At 43.0% G+C, this 26,575-nt stretch overlaps 1 protein-coding gene across 1 annotated transcript in view; it reads right to left on the minus strand.

The window, feature by feature from the left end:
- LOC115097866 (cadherin-like protein 26) overlaps window positions 1-26,575 on the minus strand; it is a 121,483-nt gene that overhangs the window by 50,342 nt on the left and 44,566 nt on the right. The window contains 1 exon segment of the mRNA XM_029613997.1: window positions 557-679. Within this exon segment, the coding sequence (XP_029469857.1) occupies window positions 557-679 (123 nt within the window).

Raw genomic sequence — 26,575 nt, forward strand, 5'->3', positions numbered from 1 at the left:
TATCGGGGGTTTCCAAGGCAGAAAAGGGCAGGAGTGAGCCGCTGGCTACTGGTCTCGGGACTAACTGGGCCAAGCCGTTTCATGGTGATAACGTGATACGGCCGCAAACCAACTCGACGCCAGCTGGCCCTGTGACTAGTGCTATTTTTAAATGGTAGCCAGTGGAGCGGGAGTGACTAGGACTGGCTCCTGTTCCTTTCTCTCTTGGAAACCTCTGATAGGGTAGGTAGGAGATGGGGGGAGTAAGGGCCATTTCTTTTTTCTTTTAAATGTAATTTTTATTTTGGTTCGACAAATGAACCTAAACGAAATAAACATTAAACAAAACAAATTCCCCCCCGCCCCAAACCCCCCCCCCCAATGAAAAAAGTGAATCAAGCAATAAATTCCACCCCTCCCCCTGCGCACATCCCCTACCATTCCTTTGCCACGTGTCCCATGGATGCGCCGTTGTGCGCTTGTCCCGTGCAGGAATCCCTGCTCGGCTCACACGGCTCCGCCCCGGGTCAGGATCCTTCCACAGATCCATTTACTAGAAACATCATAATGTCCTTACTTGTCCAGCGAACTTCGGGAACGGCCCGGCGTCTTCCTCTTGGACCATGATAGTCGTGAGAACCCAGCGCCTTTTGGACCTCCGCAAAGGCTGGAGACTGCCAGACTGGCCGCAGGGCAGGTCCTGCCGGGACAAAGTGCACATGGTTCACCTGTCCTTGTACAGTCTCCACCCCCGAGGCACTAAATACTGGCTTCAATGCATATTTACGGCAAACAGTTTGCCAAGATCAACAGAAGGCATCGCATTCTCTCTCAGGGGCGCCAAGTACATTTCCTGCAAAGCCTTTTTTTTTTCTGTTAAAGCAATAACAGCACAAAGAGTTTCACTGTATGAGCTTAATGGAGACGTGTCTGGAAAATGGGGAGAAATGTATATGTAAATTCAAATGAATATAATGCCCAGGAATTCATGGGTGTAACTATTACTAAATAGTGATTTTATTGGTTTCTAGACACAGTAAGATAGGAAGTCACTAATGGCAAGTCATTCTATTGGGGATTCCTTCAAATCATTTGTATAGCAACAGCTGAAATCTCACATTGTTCACGTCAGATATATTTCTATACATTTGGCATAAGAACCCAGTCAGAAAACCGGACCGCTTTGTGACTCTTGTCTCCATCTCTACCCTGTACTAAGGAGTTTCTCTCTGCTTAGTGTCTAAAAGGACCAGGTACAATGAGTCTAACAGCAGCAGAAATATTGCAGCAAATCAGATCCGTTTCAGTTCACATCACAGCAAAGTTCAAACCAGTCAAATATATGAGAGTTTCTATTCAGTGACTCGCAGTAAGCACACCGACTATCTTATAGTAACATAGCAATGACGGCAAATGCTTGTTGACGGTGCTGTTTCAGACTGCGATCGGATCGCTATTGACGGCTGCTAACATAATTCAACTTGTATATTCTGCAGGGAATTGATGAGCCTACAATTCTTTGTGGCATTTGCCCTACAGATATCAGTCCTGTTCTAATTGATTGCCCCTGAGGCAGCTCTATGAAAGAGAGCGAAACTCGGCCAGAGTCGGGCATCATTAAATAAAGGGCGTTCCAACTACCGATTCTCTTTGTTTTTACTACTGTACAGCCAACTGGATCGGCTTCCGCGTTGCTTTTTAGATGAATGAACAGACATCTTCTTCAGTTCATGTTGGTTTTTTATGTTGCTTTGCTTTTCCTTTCATTTTATTATTTTGTTTCATTTCATTTATAATAAAAAAAAAAAAATGAAACAAACACAATTTTAAAAACAACAAATAATGAAAGGAAAACCAAAACAAAATAATGTCAAACACCATCAAAGAAAAAAAATAAACCCTCCATATCTCCCTTTAAATATCCTTTCACCCCAAAACCTCTCACCATATTCTTCTTTCTTCATGGGAGAGGAGCGAGCTCCAGTCACTTCTACCCCACCCATGGTACACTGAGAAATGGAAAATATGATAAGAGGGTTCAGAATGTAGGGATCTGGAGGATTTTTTTTTTTTCATTTAGCAGTGGCAAAATGTTTTTTAAGAAAATAAACAAAAACAAAACATTGTTCATTTTTCTTTTGTTTTAAATACAAATAGATATGAAATGGGAAATCTTGTTTCAAACAAATGCACATTCCTGCTAATTTCTCAGTCTCCAGGATGCAGTCATTCTAACAGGGAAGGTTGTGAGAGTGATATCTGAAACAAGATCCGCAACTCCTCCCCTCTATCATGGCCTCTGACACAGAACACTCCTGCAAGCAGCTTTACAGGTGGAGTACAGATGGCTTTTTCAGGGTAATTACATCCCCACCTGGCCTTCGTACTTAGCGCCTGGAGGTGCTTCTTACAGGAACAATGAAAGAAGTGGAAAATGGGGAATAGCTCTGTTGCACCACAGCTGCGCTGAGTGGAACAGCATTGGGCACACAAGCATCACAGATAGGTTACATCTCTAAACACCTGAGAACCGAGGCTCTCCATTCCAGACCTCAAGCATGCTTTATTTTCAGAGTAATCGAAATATGCAGATTAATCTGGCTCATGGACCGAGGGCATGCAAACACATCTGCCGAATATTCATTGTGGGCAACTAGGCCCATTGAAAACTGGACCTGCGAATCCTTCCCTCAAGTGGAAGGATCCTCTTTTTAAGGGGCTAGACAACCCCCAGATCTGATTTCCAGAACATTCCCAAAGACCTATGTGAGAACGGTGCTGCCGTTTCCCTCTCAAAGGAGGCAGTGGAATGAGCTGAGCTCAACAGAGCGCACAGTTTTACTCTCAGCTGTGCACACCTTTCTGGTGCACACACTGCATTCCCTGCCCATTAATTGTGGCGTTTGTTGTGATTTATTTTGGGATTTTAGTTATGTGCAATCTACTTCTCCCTTTTTCTGCTGGATTCCTCCCCCCTCCTTTACTAGAGGACCTGATAGCGGGTATACCAGCGACACATTTACGGTGGAAGATTTGCTGATTTTTTTGTTGTTCTGTATGTTTATTCCTATTTTTCCTGCAAGTGTAAATTTTGCTTGTTTTTGGCCTTTTAAATAGATAAAAACAAAGTTTAAGAAAAAAAATGATGCAGGAAGGAGTTTTGCACACAGAAAATATGCACGTATAACTGTGGGCATTGCTTAGCGCCCTTGCATGCAAACCATATGCTAAAGAAAGCATTAACTATTAACCCCAATACAGAGGAGTGCGCTGACTTAACTCAGGTTTTCTTAGCGCTAGAAAGTTTACTCCTGTTCAGAGGTAAAGTTTCCAGTTCAAGCGTTAACAGCAGTTCTGGTGCTGGGACCTGTAGCTGACTAGTTAGGATTTATGTGCACACAAAGCATGTTTTCTGCACATAAATATTGTGTATGCACATAAAAATGTTTTCTGCATTGAAAGCATGCTTGTACGATAAATCATATTTGAGTGGCACCAGAAAAGCACAAGCCATGTTCTATGCATATAAAAGTCTTTAATGTGCACACAACAAGACTTTTGTGTGCATAAATCCTTCCAAGAGACTCCCCCGCCACTTGAATTAAAATGTGCAATCGGCTTATGCTAATCGCACATTTTAACTTGCGTTTCTGGGCGCATTTTTGCATTTACACCTATTAACTCCCAGTGCATTAGCAATCCATTTCCTTACTGCATTGGGAGTTACATTTTTTAGCACTGCAGTAGAAGGCCAACCCATAGTCTTAATGCAGGGCTTATGACACCGGAACCAGAATTATCTTGTATAAAATGCGTGTGCTAAAAAGCAGATGCAGGGTGTGCTGTCAATTTGTTTGGGCCACTGAGGAGAGCATAAAATTGCACAGGCACTTTTGAAAATCCCAAGTCTATGAACTATTGTCCTCTCCCAACCTAAACACACTCCTGGGAATGCCTGGCTGGAATGTGCTGGCATCCAGGTAAAGGAAGGCATTTTCCAGCTAAGCCATTTTACTCAGGAACAGAAACCCACCCAGGTACATGCCTTTGAAAATTATTCTCCATACTCTCTGCAGTTTCTAGTTGGTTTATTCAGGTATTCAGATGACTTTTGCAGAAGAGATTTGAGAAACTCCAGGGATGTGCTGAAAGGGGAATACATTTGTTAAATGATTTTATAGTAATAAATGTCACCCTGACTCGCTGTGTCCCGTGAGATGGACCCAGGGGTTCTTTTCCATGGTGGAGTGAAGGAAGGAATAGTCTCCAAGCCCCTCCAGTGCAGGAACACACAGCGTAAAATCCAACGCACTGAACTGTTATTCCTCAGACATGTTGACAGGGACTGACGTATTCTTCTCTCCTCCACTGCAGCTGGGCCGCAGGCCTCTGGTACCTTTCAGGGGAATGAGCCAAATTGCAAACTGCATTCTCTAAAGAGAACTCGGAGCTAGGGCCTGACTGCTCCTCTCCTTCTCCATCTCTCCAAGCAGGGAAAGCCCTTCCCTACTGGGAGAAGCTTGAGACCCTTATGAGTCTCCAGGCTCTCTCCCTCCTGCTAGAAATCACCTACTATAGTCCCAGTGGGAGCGTACCAGGCTGAGCCACTCTCTCTAGCAAAGAGGGAATTTACACTCATTAATAAGAGAAAGGGTCCTTAAATACCCCCTCACTGTAGTGTGTGTGTGCCCTCACTTGCGATCTTAACGCCTTACCCAGCAGGGTAGGAAGCACGCCACACATTAAATGCATAAACAAATTATCATCTCTACATGCTCGCAACGTTCTAGCGTGGATCCATTTACAAGGGCACTGTGTATCACTGCCAAACTGTAGCAGCAAATTAATACCAGAAGATACAGGACCTGGTATTCATGTCAAGTAACACAATCTTCAGTCCTAGAATACAATAGCAGCAACATACTCTATGGCTTCTATTTGATATATTATAACACTTTTCACTCAATTCATTAATTAAAATCATCTCTCTTCCCTGACAGGGATTCCATGAAAGAAAAATAGATAGTCACCGCAAGATACATAAGGAAACTTCATTCCCATGCGTGCTTGTCATGGTACATGAATTATTAGGGGGCGTGCATTCGTTCTGAAATATGAAAATCACAACAAAACTCTCCGTTTCATGTTCTGTCATTTCAAAACAAAACAAAAAGCCTAATTAAGGCCCAGATTTATCATTTCGCCATAATTATAGCGAAATGATTGCCCGTGGCCAAAAAAGGAGCAGGGGGGGGGGGGTGAAAGTGTGCAGCTGGCCACATCGGGGTGGTGCGGTATCGCTTGCCGCAGTTACAGCTTCACTGAACACTTTCGTCCCCACCACACACCAGTAGAAAAGGTGTAGGTGCTTCTGGCGCTACTGCCAGCGATAATGTGCAAACCATTATCACCCACAGTGCTACCGGCCCCTCATTTTACTAAATCCCGCCCAAACTCCTCCCTTTTCCCTCAGTTACATTTTAACATTGCGATGCGGTAGTTATCGTGTGCAATAACACCCTAATGCCCGCGATAACAGCCCGTCGCGATTTGAAAAATGACCCCCTAAATTTTTTTCATTTTGTTTTACTTGAGATAGATAACACTGGTCTGCAGAAAAAATGCTTCTGAAAGGAATGCGGCCAAACTTTACTAATTCTGGGTCACTGAGAATGAAAATGATTTTTAAAATTGTTGATTGGCTTTGGTTTTCAAGATATGCTACAAGGCCAGTATATATGACCTATAACTTGAGAACTGCAGACGATAAGGGGCAGATTTTCAAAGGGATACGCGCGTAACCCCCAAAAACCTGCCCCAAGCTCCCACTGCGCGCGCCAAGCCTATCTTGCATAGGCTCGCAGCGAGCGCAAGCCTCGGGACAAGCGTACGACCTGGGGCTTCGAATAAGGGGCTGGCTGGCGGCGTGTCCGGGGACGGGACCGTAGGTCTGACAGCGGGCCGGGGGCGGGGCCGAGTGCTCCGGCACAGCGGCCTGTGCCAGGGCAGGGAGCCGGCGGTGCACGCAAATTACCCCTTCCAGAGGCAGGCGTAACTCCACGAAATAAGATAGGGGGGGATTTAGTTAGGGCTGGGGGGTGGGGGACCAAAAAAAAAAAGTTCCCTCCAAGGCCGCTCCGATTTTCTTTGTCTTTGTGGCCGCTCCGAAATCGGAGGGAACGGAGGCAGGCTGCTTGGCTCGGCGCACGCAGGTTGCACAATTGTGCACCCCCCACTGCGCGCGCCAACCCTGGATTTTATAACATGCGCGCGCAGCAGCGCGTGCATGTTATAAAATCGAGCGTAGATTTGTTCGTGCCGGGTTGGGCGAACAAATCTGCGCCCTCGCGTAAGTTTAAAGATTTGCCCCGAAGTGAGTTAAGAAGGGATAGGATCTCAAATGAAATGACTGATGAATCAAGGAAGATTATGTTACCACTCTCACACATCAAACTGGGTCTGAAACTTCGTCAAGGCCATGGACAAAACTACAGCAGCCTTCAAGAACCTGAACGGTAAATTTCTAAGGTTAAGTGAAACTAAGGTAAAGGAAGGTGTCTTTTGGCCCTCGGATTTGTGAACTTCTTCGAGATATATTTAATTGTGCATTGCATGGCAAGGAAAAGACGGTATAGAAAGCCTTCCAGTTACTGGTAACAAATGTTCTCGAAAACAACGAAACAGCCAACTATAGGGAATTGGTGGAAAAGCTCCTCAAGGCATACAAAAGCCTTGGCTGCAACATGACACTAAAGATTTTTTTTTTTTTTGCACTTTTATCTAGGTTTTTTCACCAAACTGTGAAGCAGTGAGTGATGAGGAAGACAAAGAGAGTTCCCCAGGACACTGCAGCAATGGAAAACTGGTTTTAGGGCAAATGGAGCCCAACAATACTTGCAGATTATTGCTGGACGGTGACAAGAGATGTTCCACTTAGGGGTAGATTTTCAGAGCCCTGCTCACCTAAATCCGCCCAAAACCGGGCGGATTTAGGCGAGCAGGGCCCTGCGCGCCGGGAAGCCTATTTTACATAGGCCTCCCGGCGCGCGCAGAGCCCCGGGACTCGCGTAAGTCCCGGGGGGTTCTCGGAGGGGGGCGTGTCGGGGGCGTGTCGGGGGGCGGGCCCGGTCGTCGCGGCGGTCCGGGGGCGTGTCGGCAGCGTTTTGGGGGCGGGTACGGGGCGTGGCTACGGCCCGGGGGCGTGGCCGCGCCCTCCGTACCCGCCCCCAGGTCGCGGCCCGGCGCGCAGCAGGCCCGCTGGCGCGCGGGGATTTACGTCTCCCTCCGGGAGGCGTAAATCCCCCGACAAAGGTAAGGGGGGGGTGTAGACAGGGCCGGGCGGGTGGGTTAGGTAGGGGAAGGGAGGGGAAGGTGAGGGGAGGGCAAAGGAAAGTTCCCTCCAAGGCCGCTCCGATTTCGGAGCGGCCTTGGAGGGAACGGGGGGAGGCAGCGCGGCTCGGCGCGCGCAGGCTATACAAAATCGATAGCCTTGCGCGCGCCGATCCAGGATTTTAGTAGATACGCGCGACTACGCGCGTATCTACTAAAATCCAGCGTACTTTTGTTTGCGCCTGGAGCGCAAACAAAAGTAGGCTGTTCGCGCTCGTCTGAAAATCTACCCCTTAATGAATACAAGAGACAAGCCAAGAAGAGCTGAGCAGCCACTGAATGAAGAGTCAGCTATCTACTTATATATACATAATAGTTTGGGGCCTTTTGTTTCATAGCAAATTATATTTTATAATTCGTTTGCCGACTTCAAGGTCAATTTTAAAAGCGTTGCTCACGCAAAACTGTCCATGTACGAGAGTATGTGGGCTGCACCTGAGCAACGTGGATTCTAAAAAGTCACAATTTATGTGCGTATATGCACGTGCACAAGCAAAAAATAATGGGGTGGGAAAGGAGCGGGGCCTGGACATTCCGGGGCGGGGCCAACTGTGATGCGCATAACTCTGTATTTTAAAACCAGAAGCTGCAGAGAATGGCAGCTTGTTAGCCGCATATATTTACTGCTGCTCCTGATGAGGAGCAGGTCTGCAGATCTCACATTTTAGGGCTGATTGGTCCAAGTCAACTGGGAGGAGTGCAGGATGAAGAGCCAGAGGGGTCTGGATGACTTAGAGATTGACTGGACAAACTGGTGAACTAAAATGGAAAAACTGGTAATGTCCCTCACGTGAGCAGGTTTTAAAATTCGCTTACATACGCGCGCTAAAGCCGGTAAAGTCCTGCGGAAGATACACAAAGTAGGTTTGCTCGAGTAACCTCTTAATATTAGGAGCAAACTTATGTGTGGTAGGAATATTTAAAATCATATGTGCGCAAGTGTGCACTGATTTAAAATTCAAGCGTATCTCCACCTGTGCACGCGTGCTGGTTTTAAAATTAGCCTGTTAATTTCTGAAGTGTTACATAAACAGGACAGGTGAAATATGCAAACATAAATACACAAAAAGACCTAAGTTTACAATTTATGATTAAAACTCTGCTATCTATGCACCTTGTACACAATAGACAGGTGAAAAATGTAAAAAAAAGTTAAATATCATGGAAACAGTAGCCAATCAGCTGGTTTAACTGTCAAATTTGAAATCAGCACAGACATCAATCATAAATGGCACATTTTATCTCTGAAGCAGACAACTTCTAAATATTTGTATACCAGTGTAAGTTGGAAAATATTTACAATAGAGTTTACAGTACTATACCAGAGGGTAGGAAATATAGGGTCCATTTTCAGTTGCTGTCTGGCCAGGAAAGTTAGCCAGATAAATATATCCAGGTAACTTGTCAGGATATTCAGCGGTCCTAAAGTTATTTATTTATTTATTTATTAGCATTTATTAATCACTTTCCATATAAATATTATTGCCCAAAGTGATGTACAAATAAAATCAAATTAACTTAATAAAACATAAAAATAAAAACATAAGACATAAACAATATTTCCAGCATTTTCCAGCCACATCCCTTTTCTTGTACAAGCCTAGTTCCACCTACCAATCCAAGACAGCTGATAATTCATGAGCATTATTAGCAGATATTAATTGTTTGCAGAAGTAAACCAAGTCTTTGATTTTTTCCAAAATCTAGACAGATTTAACTCTTCCTTCACCACCTGAGGTAAACTAGTCCATAGATTCAGGATTACATTTGAAAATGTTCTTTCACCCAATCAAGAATGAGTACATTTTTTTTTTACCGATGGAAGATCCAAATAGCGCCTTCCTGCAGACTGTAAATTTCTTTTGGCTTTTGCCATTGCAAAGTTCCCCTCAATGAGGGAAAACTAAAACCATTTAGAATTTTGAATGCCAGCACCAAATTCTTGAACGCAGATCTATCCGCTATGGATAACCAATACAGTTCCAACAGTGGTCTGGCCAAAATTCTTCAAGATTTTCCCAAAACCAATCGAGCAGTCGTATTTCCAATGAGTTGTAATTTTCGAATCACTTTTCCCTGTAATCCCAAATACATGGCATTGCAATAATCAAGATATGAAAGAACCAAGATATAGCCTACCACCTTAAGTGTAGGCAGCTCCAGGTACGGTTTCAGATGTCGCAATAGTTTCATTCTAGAATAAGTATTTCTTGCTACTTGCGAAACATGTTTTTCCAAAGAAAATTCAGAGACCTTACCTGATCTTTGGTAACCAATTCTAAATCAAGCAAACTAGGGGTAACAGGAATATTCCCCGGCCCTATTTTCAACAACTCAGTTTTCTCAGCATTAAGAACCAACTTATTTTCAACAAATCATTGAGAAATGGCATGTAGATATGAATTTAATCTACATACAAACTCCTCAGAGGATTTTCTGAAATGAGCCAAAATCCATATACCATCTGCATAAATGTATTTATTTATTTATTTATGGTTTTTATATTCCGGCATTCATGATAGAATCACATCATGCTGGTTTACAATTAACAGGGGGAGTGGGAGAAACAAGAACATGGAAGGAGTGCACAGCAAGCGAGAAGTTACAATAAAACAAGGCTAGTTAAACTGGGAGAAGAGGGAAAGCTAGCCAGAATTAACAGAATGAATGGAGTAAAGCCAAATGATCAAATCAAATTACCCAATGGGATAAGAAACATATTAAACAGCAATGGAGATAAAGTAGAACCTTGAGGAACTCCCAAATTCAAATTACAAGAAGAAGAGAGGTTGCCTTGAAAACTCACACATTGTTCCCTATCCCGAAGGAAATTAGAAAGCCACTGTAAAACCTGAACCCTGACCCCTAGAAGTTCACAACAATGTAGTAAAATAGAATGAGCTATAAGATCAAAAGCACTAATAAAGATCAGCCAGTACCAAAAAAGATGATCCACCCTGTGATGTAGTTGATGCAGCTGGTGAATGCGCCCTGAAGCGGGACAGGCTGTAACTTCACCTATACCAGCCACCTCCCCGACAGGTTGAGCCCTTGGGTTCTGGAGGCCAGCAGACCTCAGGTGGGTCCCTAGGATAGTCTCTCATAAAAGGTATAACAGAAGGTGGCTGATGTTAAAATGTAGCTAATGGTTATATGATGTTCTACTTCTTGATAACTATTATATAATCTTAATTCCCTCCAAAAAGAGAAAAGGGCTCTCTTTATGTTCCTTGTGGTCAATTTGATTTGTAATTTTTTGTAGTGTCAATTTGTTATTTTGTACATGATGTTATTACTTTTTGTGAATGTTTTACTGTAAATCGCTTAGTCCAATCTGTGTTAAGTGATTAATAAATTTTAATAAAATGAAATGAAAAATGAAAAAGGTATGCAAGAGTCCAAGGGCATGCCAGGGTCAGGGAAGGCAGCAGACCTGAGGAGTCAAAGGTTGGGGCAGGCTGTGGACAGATATGGTCAGATGCAAGCAAGAGGTCAGGTCCAGGTGGCAAACAATCATGGACAGGTCCAGGCAAGAGGTCAAGATCCGGAAGTCAGGCCAAGGGTGGTCTGGGAGTATCAGCAGCATCTGGAATGTTTATTTATTTATTATTTTTTTTCTATACCGACATTCCTGTAAAATATACAAATCATATCGGTTTACAGTGTAACGTCAACAATCGCTCGGTGGCGGTACAAGGAACATAGGTTATAGTTAACAAAAGAAAAACGGTCCAAAACTCCTCAAAACATATTGTAAAATAAAATATAATATATAATAATATAACTCTTCTCGATATATCATAAGATAAAGTGAACTATAATAGAAATGCAATGCAGACCTCTAGTATCATCTCTGAAACAGAAGAGATGGTAGTTAGAGCAAACAGAGCAAAGAGAAGAAACTGAGAGGTGGACTGAGGAGTCTGAATGTGAATATTAATTGGGAGGGTGCAGATACAGGAGAGAGAAATTAGGTGTCCAGAAAGGCTTGGCTAAACAGCCATGTTTTCAGTCTCTTTTTGAAAGTGGAATGACAGGGTTCTTGTCTGAGGTCAGGATGTAGTGCATTCCAATGATGAGGTCCTGCTGTCGATATGGCGCGTTTTCTAAGGGAAGTTTTGGCTTGGGGGGCATACAAGGTGTCTTTATAGGCACTCCTGATAGGTCTGGAGGAGGTGTGCGGTTTTAGTTGAGTGGATGTGTGAAGGGTAGTGAGGTTGTGGATAGCTTTATGAATAATCGTGAGTACCTTGAAGAGGATCCTGTATTTGATGGGCAGCCAATGTAGGTTCTGAAGAGTAGGGGTAATGTGATCCCTTTTCTTGGTGTTGGTGAGAAGTCTGGCAGTGGAGTTCTGAACCATCTGAAGGGGTTTCAGGGAGTTGGCTGGTAGGCCAAGTAGCAGGGAGTTGCAATAGTCTAGTTTCGACAGGATTAGTGATTGAAGTACCAGTCTAAAATCATGGAAGTGAAGAAGCAGTTTAAGGTTTCTGAGGACTTGGAGTTTGAAGAAGCACTCCTTGGTGGTGGTGTTCACGAACTTCTTGAGGTTGAACTGGTTATCCAGAGTGACGCCTAAGTCTCTGACAAAAGGAGAATGTTTAATAGATAAATTGGCTGCTTGTGATGGGGATGGTAGAGAGGGGTTGGAGGCGGTGTTCTCTCTCGAGATGATAAGAATCTCCGTCTTGTTGGTATTCAAAACCAGATTAAGGGTGGAGAGTAGGTGGTTAATTGATTGGAGACAGTAGTTCCAGTAGTTTAGAGTTTTTTGTAAGGATTCTGTGATTGGAATGAGTATTTGTACGTCATCTGCGTACAAATAGTGAGATAGGTTTAGCTTTGAAAGGAGGTGGCAGAGCAGGAGAAGGTAAATGTTGAAGAGGGTGGGTGATAGGGAGGAACCCTGGGGAACGCCCAGATTGGAGAGGACAGTGGGGGATTCTTTATTGTTGATCCTAACTTTAAAGGGCCTGTTGGACAAAAAGGATCTGGACCAGCTGAGTGCAGATCCCTTGATGCCAATGTCTGAATGTGCAGCGATGGTTGTGTTCTGCCATGATATTAAGGGGCCTGCGGCAGTGTCAGGGCAAGTGTAGCTGGTCATGGCCATCTGCTGCCACCAGCAAACATAACACTTCCCTTTCTTTCTCACTGCTGGTATTTGCTACCACAGGATTTGGGGCCTTTTTCGAGCCTCCCCTGGGCCTGCCCCCCTGATGTCACTAACTCAGTGTTGGTCCCTTTGGTACCAGGCCTTTGTGCGGCCCTTCATGCACAACTTAGGTTGCAGTCTTCCTTTTTCTTTGTTTGCCTTCTTACTTATGCCTGTTACTGTGATACATTTGACCCTGGGTTGTCTTATGCTCTCTTATCTAAGCATCCACCTAGCTAAGTGTTTATTCCCTCTTCTTCCTCCTCCCCTTCTTCCCACTCCTTCAATTTTACTTCTCAGTGCTCCATCATGTATCTCACTCCAGCCCACATTCCTACAATTAATGGCCTGAGTAAATATTTTATTTATTTTATTTATATTCCGCTTTTTGCACTTTTTTCAGCGTTTCAAAGTACTGTAGGTATTTCCCTATCCCCAGAGGGCTTACAATCTAAGAACCACCCTGGCGATTGTCCTTACCACAGATATACAAGAGAACATTCCATACTTATTTTTCCTCCATGAGAATCTTCATTTGCAGTCAAAGGATCTAGCTGGAGCATCCCTAACAGTCTTCTCCTCCTTAATACTAGATCCATCCATAAAAACGTAAATGCTTTACATGACCTTCTCACTGCTGACATCCTGTGCCTAACTGAAACATGGGCACATGAAACAGATGCTCCCCTGTTTATTCAAAACTGTCCTCAAGGTTACTCCTTTGTCCACTCTCCCCATCTGAGCAACAACACAGTGGATGGTTAGTCATTCTTTTCAAAGAATTCCTTGGCCTAACCATCTCTTCCATTAGGAACTTAGATGGTATTGAAACCCTGCTAGTCCAGTCAAACACCCATCCAAAATGGGGGTTTGTGGTGTATCATCCACCTAGCACTCCTAACGATAATGTGATATTACACTTGAACACCCCAGGACTGGGAGATTTCAGCATACATGTGGATGACCTATGTGTTAGAATAAAGGGACAGAGGATGTGAAGTCACTTTGATGTAACACATTAGGGAAAAATTAAGCTCAAGCAAAATGGATGCTGTCCATTGATATATGTGAATCTGCTCTGCTTAAAAGAGAACGATATAATTGCATACATAAGATAACAATGCTTTGTATATAGTGAAGAAAATGATAGCTAGCCATAATAAAGCAGCTTTGCTTAGACATAAGAACATAAGAACATAAGAAAATGCCATACTGGGTCAGACCAAGGGTCCATCAAGCCCAGCATCCTGTTTCCAACAGTTGCCAATCCAGGCCATAAGAACCTGGCAAGTACCCAAAAACTAAGTCTATTCCATGTTACCATTGCTAATGGCAGTGGCTATTCTCTAAGTGAGCTTAATAGCAGGCAATGGACTTCTCCTCCAAGAACTCATCCAATCCTTTTTTAAACACAGCTATACTAACTGCACTAACCACATCCTCTGGCAACAAATTCCAGAATTTAATTGTGCGTTGAGTAAAAAAGAACTTTCTCCGATTAGTTTTAAATGTGCCCAATGCTAACTTCATGGAGTGACCCCTAGTCTTTCTACTATCCGAAAGAGTAAATAACTGATTCACATCTACCCGTTCTAGACCTCTCATGATTTTAAACATCTCTATCATATCCCCCCTCAGACACATAGTAAACAAAATATAGTTATCTATAAAGAAATACTTTTGCTTAAATTCACAGCAGAAAGATGGTTAAATGAATTACTTAAGCATAATAGCCATGGAAATGCTGAATATTATTGTGTAAGGCTTTCTTGTTTAAAGTGGGAAAGAGAGAGATAGTATAGAAGAAAGATAAGAAAAGTCTTGCTAGAAAGCAGCAAAGATAAAAATGTAATAGAAAACTGCTTTTAACAGAAAATTTCTTATACCAGAAATGAGGAACTAACAGAACTACATTTTGCTTTAATAAAGCAAAGAAAAGTAACCCCTGGGGCCCTTGACCTTCCAAATTTGGGGAGTTGGCTCAGTTATAAAAGACAAAGAGGAAGGGACTGTGCTTGTGTGAATACACCCTATAAACGGAAGCTAGTCAAAATGCAAGTTGGATCAGATGATTAGCAAGACCTGAACTGATTTATTCTCCAGTGCTGTGTCCTCAAGAACTGGGAGCGAGAGAGAGACTGCATTCCTCTTCTCAGTGGGACCTAGAGCTGCCAAACCTGATTGAAGAGGATCTTTCAGGGGACTGAGGCTCGATTCACCTGAACTCATCTCACCTCATCTGATTGCTTGCAGAGCAACCACCGAAGACACATCCTTATAAATACTTTCTCTTTATTTTGTTTCTCTCTTAGGGCCATTCTCCTAAGTTGTCCTATGTAATTACATGCTTATTAGAATATTGCTTTTGCTTATGTTGCATTTATTATAATCATTGTTTTTACCAAAATACACACACACATTTATATTATTACACCTTAACATCTCGAACACTGGAACTTTCTTATGCTCTCTGGAAGCTCTAAAATAATTCAGCTAGTTAAGGAACCTACCCATGAAACAGGACACATCCTAGATCTAGACCTTGCCCCATCAACTCTCATTCATGAGCTTTCAATCAAAATCACCCAAACCACCTGTATTTTCTGGTCAGACCATTACCTGATCCATTGAAGGTCAGGGTACTCCCAACCAATTTATCCATGAAGGAAGCTCCTTCAAAGTTCATTAGACCCATCCCAAGAGCTTCATGGAGGCAACTGATAAGTGGTCTAGCTTTTCAAAGCCTGCCACTGAATCAGTAAGCTCTTCATCTGCCTTAACTGACCTGCAGAACTCTGACCTCAAGAAAGCCCTGGATAAGCTTGCTCCTGTGAAAGTTACCACTGTAAAAAAAAAACTCCAATCCCACATTCTAGTACACCCTATAGCTGAGAGAGTTAAAGCAAACTGGATAGACTTGAATTCCATTGACGAAAATCTAAATCCCAAGTGGATAGAGATACAGTAACCTCAGAAGGCACCAAAACATACTACTGCAAAACAATCGCACGAACAAAAGACATTACATCTCCACTAAGATCACCCAAGCTAAAAACTCATCTAGATAACTCTTCCGCACCATCAACAAGCTCATAGGAGCTGCTACACACCTACTTCCATCTCTCGACACAGCCACCCACTGCAATAAACTTGCTGAATTCTTTTCCAGAAGGATCATCTATATCAGATCAGATTTTAATCTCATCACTGCAAACCTTACTCTGGATATGGAACCAACCATGCCCTCGCATCCCCTTGCCTCTTTTTGCCCTCTATCTCTGAAAGAAGCAGCTGCTTCCTCTCAGTCCTCAAATTTTCAAGTTGTCCAAATCATCTGTGTCAAGCAGGCCAAATCTGATCTCTTCACCCACCTTCATAACATCATAAAACACACTTTGAAGAAACCAAACTTGGACCCCAATAATCTTAGTAGCTACAAGCCCATCTCTAACATTCCATTCCTCACTAAAATTATTGAAAAACCAATTCTGAGCCAACTCAATGAGCTCTTGCAAGCTTCTAACTTCTTTGACCCCCTTCTAATCCACTTCAGACCTTACCACAGCATGGAAATGGCTTTAATATGCCTGATGGAAGACCTACATCTGTACCTTGATTGAGGGCAACAGGCTCTTCCAGGGCTCTTAGACTTGTCTATGGCATTTGACATAGTAGATCATGAGAACCCTACCTCCTCTGGACTTAGGTCTCTCAGATACTAAGCTAGTTTGGTTCAATTCCTTCCTTCAGGATTGCACCCAAACTATCTCCTTAGGTCAAGCCACTTCACTCCCATATCTTCTCCTTTGTGGTATACCACAAGGTTCCATTTTATCCCCTACTTTGTTCAACATCTATCTGGCCCCATTTAATAAGTTAATGAGGAAACACCTTATTACATTTCATACTTATGCAGATGACATCCAACTACAGTGCCCCACAGGCACCAATCCTAATCAAGATATTGCAAATCTAAACATCTGCCTCAAAGTGATTGCAAGTTGGCTTCACTGAAACAAACTAAAACTTATCCCCCAAAAAATTGAAGTATTTTGGATCAGAAAATCAGACCACTCTTACCTCCAATCTAGAGTAATACTAGAAGGATCAACCCATGTTATAGTTACACAATGTTAGTTTCCATATTAGGAGCTAGCACCCAGGAAAAAGATCTAGGCATCATAGTGGATAATACATTGAAATCGTCGGTTCAGTGTGCTGCGGCAGTCAAAAAAGCAAACAGAATGTTAGGAATTATTAGGAAGGGAATGGTTAATAAAACAGAAAATGTCATAATGCCTCTATATCGCTCCATGGTGAGACCGCACCTGGAATACTGTGTACAATTCTGGTCACCGCATCTCAAAAAAGATTTAGTTGCGATGGAGAAGGTATAGAGAAGGGCAACCAAAATGATAAAGGGGATGGAATAGGTCCACTATGAGGAAAGACTAAAGAGGTTAGGACTTTTCAGCTTGGAGAAGAGACGGCTGAGGGGGGATATGATAGAGGTGTTAAAAAATCATGAGAGGTCTAGAACGGGTAGATGTGAATCGGTTATTTGCTTTTTCGGATAGTAGAAAGAGTAGGGTTGTTCCTGTGAGTGCATGACGACATAGATGCCTCTAATACAGGGGTGGGCAGTTCCGGTCCTCGAGGGCCACAAACCAGTCTGGTTTTCAGGATATCCCTAATGAATATGCATGAGAGAGATGTGCATGCACTCTGCCTCAGTTGTATGCAAATCTATGTCATGCATATTCATTAGGATATCCTAAAACCTCGACAGGTTGGTGGCCCTTGAGGACTGGAATTGCCCACCCCTGCTCTAATAGGTCAAGTGTGTGAGTGGCCTTACCCGTTAAATTTGTGTGTTTGGCCGCGGTGGAGTGAATCGTCCGTCATTTTTTGGAAAGCTAAGTAGAGCTGTGACAGGCTGTTCTCTGACGGTAGGATTTCTCTGGATAGCTTCTAACATCAATAGTGTAGGTATGCATTTTTAAATTAGTAGTTGATAGCTTGTGTGATGTGCTTTGTTTTGTAGAGATTGTGAATGAATCCCCTCATGAAGGCGACAGAGGATGCCAAAACATTGCCAATGTTGGGATTGTGTTCGAGCACTTGAGCATGGAAGGAGTGGGTCATTTGCAAGATAAGTAAAATAATATTTGGGATAGGAACAATAAAAGTTTCAAGAAACAAAAACTTTGTAGAAATAGGGCAAGGAAAAGAGATGACATAATCTCAGGTGCTTGGTCTGATGATACTGGTTGAAGCCCGTTGCGGGCAGGATTAAAAAAATCTTTTGTCAAGCACATTTAAATCTGATACCCTTTTCCCATCTAATGTCATTTTAGAGATAAGATTTACCTCAGAACTAACTATTGTCCATATTTCATTCCTTGGTAAACTGATTGAGAAAGTTTCTGATCTACCACAACCATTTCCTGTAGTTATCAGATTCTATCTGTTGCACAATTCAAATTCAGACCATCACAAGATACTGAAAGTAATTTATTGCTTTTATGAGATACTATTTAAAGGTTATAGGATAAAGAGATTGATTTGATAGTGGTAGTGGTGTGGTAGATCTCACCACTGCATTTGATACGGTTGATCACTGTATCTTATTAGGCCAGATATGCGTCATTGGGATTGGAGGTCAGGCCCTAACTGAAAAAGGCAGAAGCTGATTTTAGGAGACTCCTCCTCCTCCTGGCCTCTTAGCTCTGGTGGCCCTCAGAGGATGATCCAGTTCCCACATTTTTATTTAATGTGTATGTTTAAACCTTGGTGCAGTTGATCCAAAATGTTACTGTGATCCCATTTATATATGCAGATGAACTTCAGTTGCTTTATTTCATTGTTCAGAAGATGCTGATGGTCAATGTTTGTTTGAGAGAAACGGCCTCCTGGCTGAAGCTGCCCAAATTTAAACTTAACCCCTTAAAAAACACAAGGTTTTTCTGGGTTAGAAAGGCCTTCCTAATTCTTAATCTGCCTGTGACTGAGTTGGAAGGGTCTTCTGTGCCCCTTTCTAATCAAGTTTGCATCCTTGGGTGATTGACAAGTGCAGTTTAAAAATGGATAAACAGAGCCTGGCAGTAGTAAAATCCACTTTTTCCCATCAATGCCTTCTGTGCCACCTCTGGTCCTATTTATCTATCCAAGGAGGATCTGCAGTTGACAATCATCTCTAAGGTTGATTATTACAATTCCTTTATATTTAGATCTGGAAGGGAAGGCTTTGCACAGACTTCAGGTGCTGGGCATCTCAAGTCTTAAGTTTTGTCCTTGATACACAACAGGGGAATGCATTCGTTTTTAAACCAAATATAAAATGAAAAAAAAAAAAATGAAGACGTGATAGGCTGCCACTGCCTTCTCCAAACCTTGCCCCTTCCATGAGGGGCATAGGAGCCAGGCCAACTCCGTTGCTGATGCCATTTTATCGCCCAGAGCCGGAGGGGCAGGAGTGACGTGGGCTGGCTCCTGGCCTTTATCTCATTGGAGACGCCCACAGGGCTGGGAGAATAGTTTTTGTTTTAATTTAATATTTATTTCGGTTCAGCAAACAAAATCAACATTAAAACTAACCAAAAAAAACAAATAAACTCCCCTTATTTGTAATGGGGAAAAAAACCTATTGTTTCCTGCATATCCTTAATACACAAGCATCTTCATGACCTGGGCCCAGAGCACTTAAAAGAGAAACTTATTTTATTTATTATTCCATAATATTTACATTCAGATACTGTAGGCATTTCATAATCTACAGAGGGGTATCAATCAGGAAGGTTAACTTTCAAAGAAATGAACGTGGCAGCCTATACATGCGTATATAGCTGTGAGCAGAAATACACAAGTATATTTTATAACCCGCACAAACAATATACACATTATTTATAAAACACACGTATCTCTAATCCACAACATACACATACATGAAATGCACTGAAACCATGTATATTAATGCACTGAATGTGCGTACATTTAAAAATATATGTGCGTATACTTTACAAGCAAAAGTAAAGTGGTACTTATATAAGTCCCGATTTATGCATGTAAGTTGGCCAATTTAAAAACATGTGCGCATCAATCAAATTACCAGTTTACCAATTAGTCCACCAGTTTGCCCAGTCCTTCCCCAGGTCATTGAGGCTCTCCTGGTTCTGCAGCCTGAACTCCTCCCAGTTCATCCAGACCTCCCACCCAGTCAGCACTACACAATAAACATGTTTAATATTACTTACGCCAGATAATTAGCAGGTGTAAAAATATGCAAATAAAATTAGCAGCTTACACACGCCAGACCACCCCTTATTTACACTTGCATATGTATGCACACAAGTGAAAATGCACATATATTGGTGACTTTTATAAAATATGGAATACACGAGCACAGGCTACTTTCATGCATATACGCTCATTTTTATGCATATAAAATGTACGCCTAAGAGACAAATGAAGGTAAAGTATCTTGCCCAAGGAGCAGCAATGGGATTTGAATCTTGGCTTGCCTGCTTCTAACCACTACATTTCTATAGACCAAAATGAGTGCTGAGATCTGCTCATGAAGGGTGCATCCAGCCTCCCTCAACAAAAGAAATTAATCTTCAAAATAAGCACATCCAGTTCTCAGGAATTTCCTGCCTAAAGCCTTTAGAGGAACAGAAGATTAGACAACAGTTAGGGAATCTGTGAAGACCTGGGTTTTCAGCCTACCTTTGGCTAGTTTGCTGGAGGCTTAAGACGATGCTACTCTGTACTGTGACTCCTGTTGTTGGCTTGTCATTTGTCTCTGATATGATAAAAATTTGCTCCAGGGCTGTTTTTAATTGTTTGTGTGCATATCTCTTAGTGGTATGTTGTGCCTTTGAAGCAATATGAAATATTATTTTAATTTTCTTTTAGCTCAGGGTTGATTTTAAATGTTTATGGTCATATGTCTAGGACTGATGCTTTGCATTGAATTTTTGGGTTGTTTTTTTTTTTTTTTATGATTGCTACTTGATATCTACTTCTCTATGGCTGCTCTGAGCATATTGCTTGGAAAAGCAGCTTATAAACAGAAAGAAAGAAACCCACCCACTCTTCAGGGTGTTTCAATCAGAATTTTTCTTTGGTGGTTTTTTCTAAAATAACAACAAGCACATTTAAAATCTCTATCCACTGTGAAGTCAATGCAGTTTTACACTATGTTAGACTCATATAGAACCAGGAAATCAAAAAATAATCCAGTCTAGCAGCACCATGGGTCATTGTTATCCAAACATGGGCCAACTGCCAGCATCAGGATAGAAGGGAGTTTGCACCATGTTGTGGTGCATGAATCTTCCAGCTAGGGTCGCCACTTAATCCTGGTTCATCCAAAGAGACTAAGCTAATCCTGGATATGCCCCATTGCATGCATGGGAGTAAAGACTAATGTCAACTGCCATTAATACTTACATCTAAAGAAGAGAAAGAGGTAGGGAAGGAGGTGCTGATACTGTATTTTATTATTGTATTATTGCTATTTTATTGTCTCATTTTATGGTGTACATCGCTTTGAGCAGTTCTGATCAGTAAAGTGATTGATAAATGCAAATAAATAAATGAAAGTTCAAAGCAGTTACGTGCATAAAAGTTGCAATTTTCAAAAGCCCATTTACATGCATAAAGTCCATTTACACGTGTATAACTTTTTAAAAAATTCAACCCTATTGAATCTTCAAAGGAGTTATGTGCGGAAAAGTAGCAATTTTCAAAAGCCCATTTATGCATGTAAATCCCAGTTTTACCTGTGGAAATCCTTTTTAAAATTACCTCCATGGATTTTATTTCTGATTTTCCCATTGATTAAGAAAATCAGAGCTACAAATCCAGGTAACTATGCAATGGGGCAAAGTCTATTTAATTGGCCTAGGGTGAGAGGGCAACTATTTCCAACCAGTGATCCGTGATTCATTTTGCTTCTTGCATTGTAATTTGAGGTAGAGAAGAGGAATTCAGATCCTTATGAACTGATATGGTTTGTGTCTAGCAACTATGTAACGCTGGCTTCTAGCCCATAGGGTAAAACAAGCAAGTGCCTAGTGTTCAAATCCTGCCCCTAATGTTCCTTGCGACTATGAGCACGTCTCTTTACTTCATATTGCCTCAGGTACACGCTTAAATTTGAGCAGGGGTTCAATGTAGAGTGTTGTGTGAAAAAAGAAATAAGCAAGGAGTTTATCCTGGTATTGTAGAGCTTCCTAAATACTGTACACTTGGGGACTGACCGCCTGGCTACAGGTCCTACCTGTAGTCCCGTTTCACATGAAAGAAGCATAGGCATTCTTGTCCTTGGGAAAGTGAAATAATCTCCACGGTCCACCAGTGGTGGGAACAGGCAAAGATAACTCCCAAGGATATCAAATGCAAGAGTTAAGCAGAGGAGTAGCCTAGTGGTCAGCGCAGTGGGTTCTAGGAACCAGAGAAGCAAATGTTCAAATCGCACTTGGGCAAGTTGCTACAGCCTCCATTACATAGAAACATAGAAATGATGGCAGAAAAGACCAAACAGCCCATCCAATCTGCCCAGCAAGCTCCCACACTTATTTTCCCATACTTATCTGTTTCACCGACCACCAAGTTCAGGGCCCTTGTTGGTAACTGTTTGATTTGAATTTCCTGCCACCCCTGCCGTTGATGCAGAGAGTGATGTTGGAGTTGCATCAAAAGTGAAGCATAAGGCTTAATGGTTAAGGGTAGTAACCGCCGCATCAAGCAAGTTACCCCGATGCTTGTTTACCCAGACTGCACAGATCAATGCCTTGTTGGATGTTGTCTGAATGTAAATCCTCTTTTCCACATTTCCCCATGCCATTGAAGCAGAGAGCAATGTTGGAGTTGCATTAACCATGTGAAGGCTTATTGAGTAAGGGTAGTAATCACCAGGTAGTAGCCACCATTCCAGCAAGCCACCTCCATGGCTCTTCTCTTCCTCTAACCTTTATGGATCCACAGTGTTTATCCCATGCCCCTTTGAAATCCTTCACAGTTTTAGTCTTTACCACTTCCTCTGGAAGGGCATTCCAGGCATCCACCAATCTCTCCGTGAATAAATACTTCCTGACATTGGTTCTGAGTCTTCCTTCCTGGAGTTTCAAATCATGACCCCTAGTTCTACTGATTTTTTTCCAGTGGAAAAGGTTTGTTGAAATTGGATCATTAAAACCTTTCAAGTATCTTCTCCTCCAGGGTATACATATTTAGGTTCTTTAATCTCTCCTCATAAGTAATTTTATGACGACCATCTACCTTTTTGGTCGGCCTTCTCTGGACCGCCTCCATCCTGTCTCTGTCCCTTTGGAGATACGGTCTCCAGAACTGAACACAGTACTCTAGGTGAGGCCTCTCCAAGGCCCTGTACAAGGGGATCATCAATTCCATTCTCTTACTAGATATTCCTCTATCTATGAAGCCCCGCATTCTTCTGGCTTTAGCTATCACCTTGCCACATTGTTTTTCTGACTTCAGATCGTTAGACACTATCATCCCAAGGTCTCTCTCCTGCTCCATGCACATCAGCCCTTCACCCCCCATCAAATACAGTTCTTTCGGATTTCCACGCCCCATATGCATGACTCTACACTTCTTGGTATTGAATCTCAGCTGCCATATCTTCCACTCTTCCAGTTTTCTTAAATCCCGTCTCATTCTCTCCACTCCTTCTGGCACATCCACTCTGTTGCAGATCGTAGTATCATCCGCAAAAAGACAAACCTTACCTTCTATCCCGTCCGCAATGTCGCTCACAAAGATATTGAACAGGACTGGTCCCAACACCGATCCTTGCGGCACTCCGCTTAACACCGCTCTCTCTTCAGAGTAAGTTCCATTTACTATCACACATTGTCTTCTGTCCGTCAACCAGTTTGTAATCCAGGCCACCACCTTGGCACTCACTCATAAGCTTCTCATTCTATTCACAAGACTCCTATGTGGGACCGTATCTAAAGCTTTGCTGAAATCCAAGTAGATGACATTGAGCGCTCTTCCTCGATCCAATTCCCTAGTCACCCAATCAAAAAAGTCAATCAGTTTTGTCCGACAGGACCTTCCCCTGGTGAATCCATGCTGCCTCTAGTCCAGCAATTCTTCTGACTGTAGATAATTCATTATTCTTTCTTCAGCAGAAACTCCATTACTTTTCCCACCACAGAGGTGGGGCTAACCGGCCTGTAGTTACCAGCCTCCTCTCTGCTCCCACTCTTGTGAAGCAGGACCACCACCGCTCTTCTCCAATCACTCGGCACCACTCCCGTTTCTAGGGATCTATTGAACAGATTACGCAGCGGACCCGCCAGCACATCTCTGAGCTCTTTCAATATCCTGGAATGAACCTCATCATGTCCCGTGGCTTTGTCCACTTTCAGGTTTCCAAATTCTTCCCATACATTTTCTTCTGTAAACAGAGTTTCATCTACTCCACTCCCCTCCAGTTTCTTGTTAACTAGCGACGGTCCTTCTCCAGGGTCCTCTTTAGTGAACACCGAACTGAAGTATTCATTTAATATTTCTGCTATTTCTGTTGTGTCCGTCGGTTCCCGACGCCCTCTCTCCACCCTCTTCGCCTGCGGGAAGATTGGCTGCTGTGGCGTTCTTCTGTCGAAGTCCGCCGGCGTCCCCGGACCGGCTAGACGCTGCAAACCACCATGTTTTCTGGAGGCGTAGGGGCGCGGCGCGGCCCCGACTGAAGTACCGGCGATGGCGCGAACCTCAGGAGTGTCCCCCTAAGATGACGTCACCCGTGACTGATATATAATGTCTTAGAATTTGCTAACAGATTGAGTTAGCAAGGGTTATTCTACCTAAGCTACTCTTCCTCATTGGACTTACCGGGGTACCCGCTCCTCGGGGGCCTTGCTCTCTCCTTTGTTTTTCAGGAGACAGAGCCGGTACTCGCTCCTCGAGGACCCTCGTTCCCAGACTTACTTCGTACTCTCTTCTGCCTGGAAGTCTTCACTGCCAACTACATCAGTGAGTTACCATCGCTCTCTCAGAGTTTTCCCTGGAACCAGGTACTCGCTCCTCGAGGGCCTATACATTCCAGCTCCTGGGCTTCTATGAGACATTGTGTGAGTGTTACTATCAGGTTTGGTACATGAACTCCGCATACCCTGCCTACTCTCTATATTTCAGTTTCTCTACAGCTCAGCCTCCAGGGATCTCTGTTCCAGTATCTGAGGGACTACAGCCCAGCCGGGCATTCCAGCTCACTACTGCCACCTCTGGTGGTTCCGTATACTGCCTAATAAAAGAACTAGTGTGTGTCTGTCTCCATACTCCGAGCCTGACCGGTGGTCCCTCTCGGGTTCTTCCCCCGTGGGCGTGGTCATCTGCCACTGGTCCAAGGATCCACCCACAACTCTCCTAAATAACAACAGATTGCTAACTCCCTAGCAGACTGCTAACTCCGAACTGAACAATTTCTTCGTCTTTCTCCACACATTGATCCTTTTCACCTTTCAATTTCACTAATCCACTTTGGACTTTTCTCCTTTTTCTGATGTATCTGAAAAATGTTTTGTCACCTCGCTTTACCTCTCTGGCAATCCTTTCTTCCGCTTGACTTTTTGCTTTCTTGATTACTTTCTTCATCTCCCTCAGTTCTACCAGATGTTCTTCCCTGTGTTCCTCCCTTTGGGATCCTTTATATTTCTTAAATGCTGTTCTTTTAGCCTTTATTTTATCAGCCACCTCCTTTGAAAACCAGATAGGTTTCATTTTTCTCTTGCTTTTCTTTACTTTTCTAAAATATAGATTAGTTGCCTTGGTAATTGCTCCTTTTAGTTTGGCCCACTGTTGTTCCAGGTACAAACAGAGAGGGTCATTTACTAAGCTGTGTTATTTTTCCCAGAGGGCTGAAATACAAAAAGATGACGTTTATTATACTATAAACAGCCTAATGCAGCTTAGTAAATGAGGCCCTTAGATTTGTAAAACCCTGCATGTAACTCACCTTGAGCTACCAAGGAAAAGGTGCGAGGTAAATAAAACAAAACACACTGGATTTTTGTTCCCCCCCAAATTCTCCTATTACTTGAGAAAGTCAGCGCTGGAACATTCATGCATAAATAGAATTACTGGGATAGCTGGGACGTGGTATCCCACAGGAAGTCCACTGGGCTCTTGAACTGGATAAAGCAAGACTTTGTTCAGTCCAAAGACAGACATGGAAGTAAGCGAATGTCTCAGACTGCACTTCTCAAGGGAAGAGCTTGGCCACATTCTGCACCCTGAATAACAGTCCAGTACACTCCCCCGACTCCCCTCAGAGAGATCCAGGACACCCCTCTCCACTATAGGCAGGAGAAAACTGGAACTTTCTTCCTCTCCTGGAGGAAACCGCTCGCTGTAATCCCAATAGGAATGTACAAGACTGAACCACTCTCTCTGAACCAGAGAATGTATTACCTGTTTACAGGGGGAATCGCTTTTTAATAAGGACATGATCCCTTACAGAAGGAAAAGGTCCTGGCTTGCACCCTGAATGCTAGAGTCAGGGTGCCACCCTGTGATCTACCAAAATAGAACGCCCTGTATCAAATATCAACATAACGAACAAGAGGCATTTACATTTAAAGACAAATAAACGATAGAAGAAAAAAGTCCTACAAATAATTCACTCTCACCACTTATCTGAGTAAAGAAGGGAGGTTTGAGGTGCTAAAATATACAGAGGGAACCAATGTTGTACATTCAAAATGAATTCCCTCCCGCACCCTTCTCCATTCTGGTTGAGGATTTTGGCATTGATACTAACTCAGAGGCCCAATAGACCCAGCTGAGACAGGCTTTGAGAGGGCATATCGAGCCGGCTAGTCCCCTTGGGCCACTGAATGGAATGGAACTATTTTTCTGTGACCCTAAGGCACGACGGAAGGGCAATGCTCTTATCTATCATGGTATTTTGAATAGTAAACATGGTACGGTGACCTCTCCCGTTCTTATTGACGCTTGGAATGATGACATAGATGTGGTTTTAACTAGCCGGGATTGGAGGGGTATCTGGATCTCTGCTCA

Source organism: Rhinatrema bivittatum, chromosome 8 (assembly GCF_901001135.1).
Source record: "Rhinatrema bivittatum chromosome 8, aRhiBiv1.1, whole genome shotgun sequence".
Taxonomy (NCBI): domain Eukaryota; kingdom Metazoa; phylum Chordata; class Amphibia; order Gymnophiona; family Rhinatrematidae; genus Rhinatrema; species Rhinatrema bivittatum.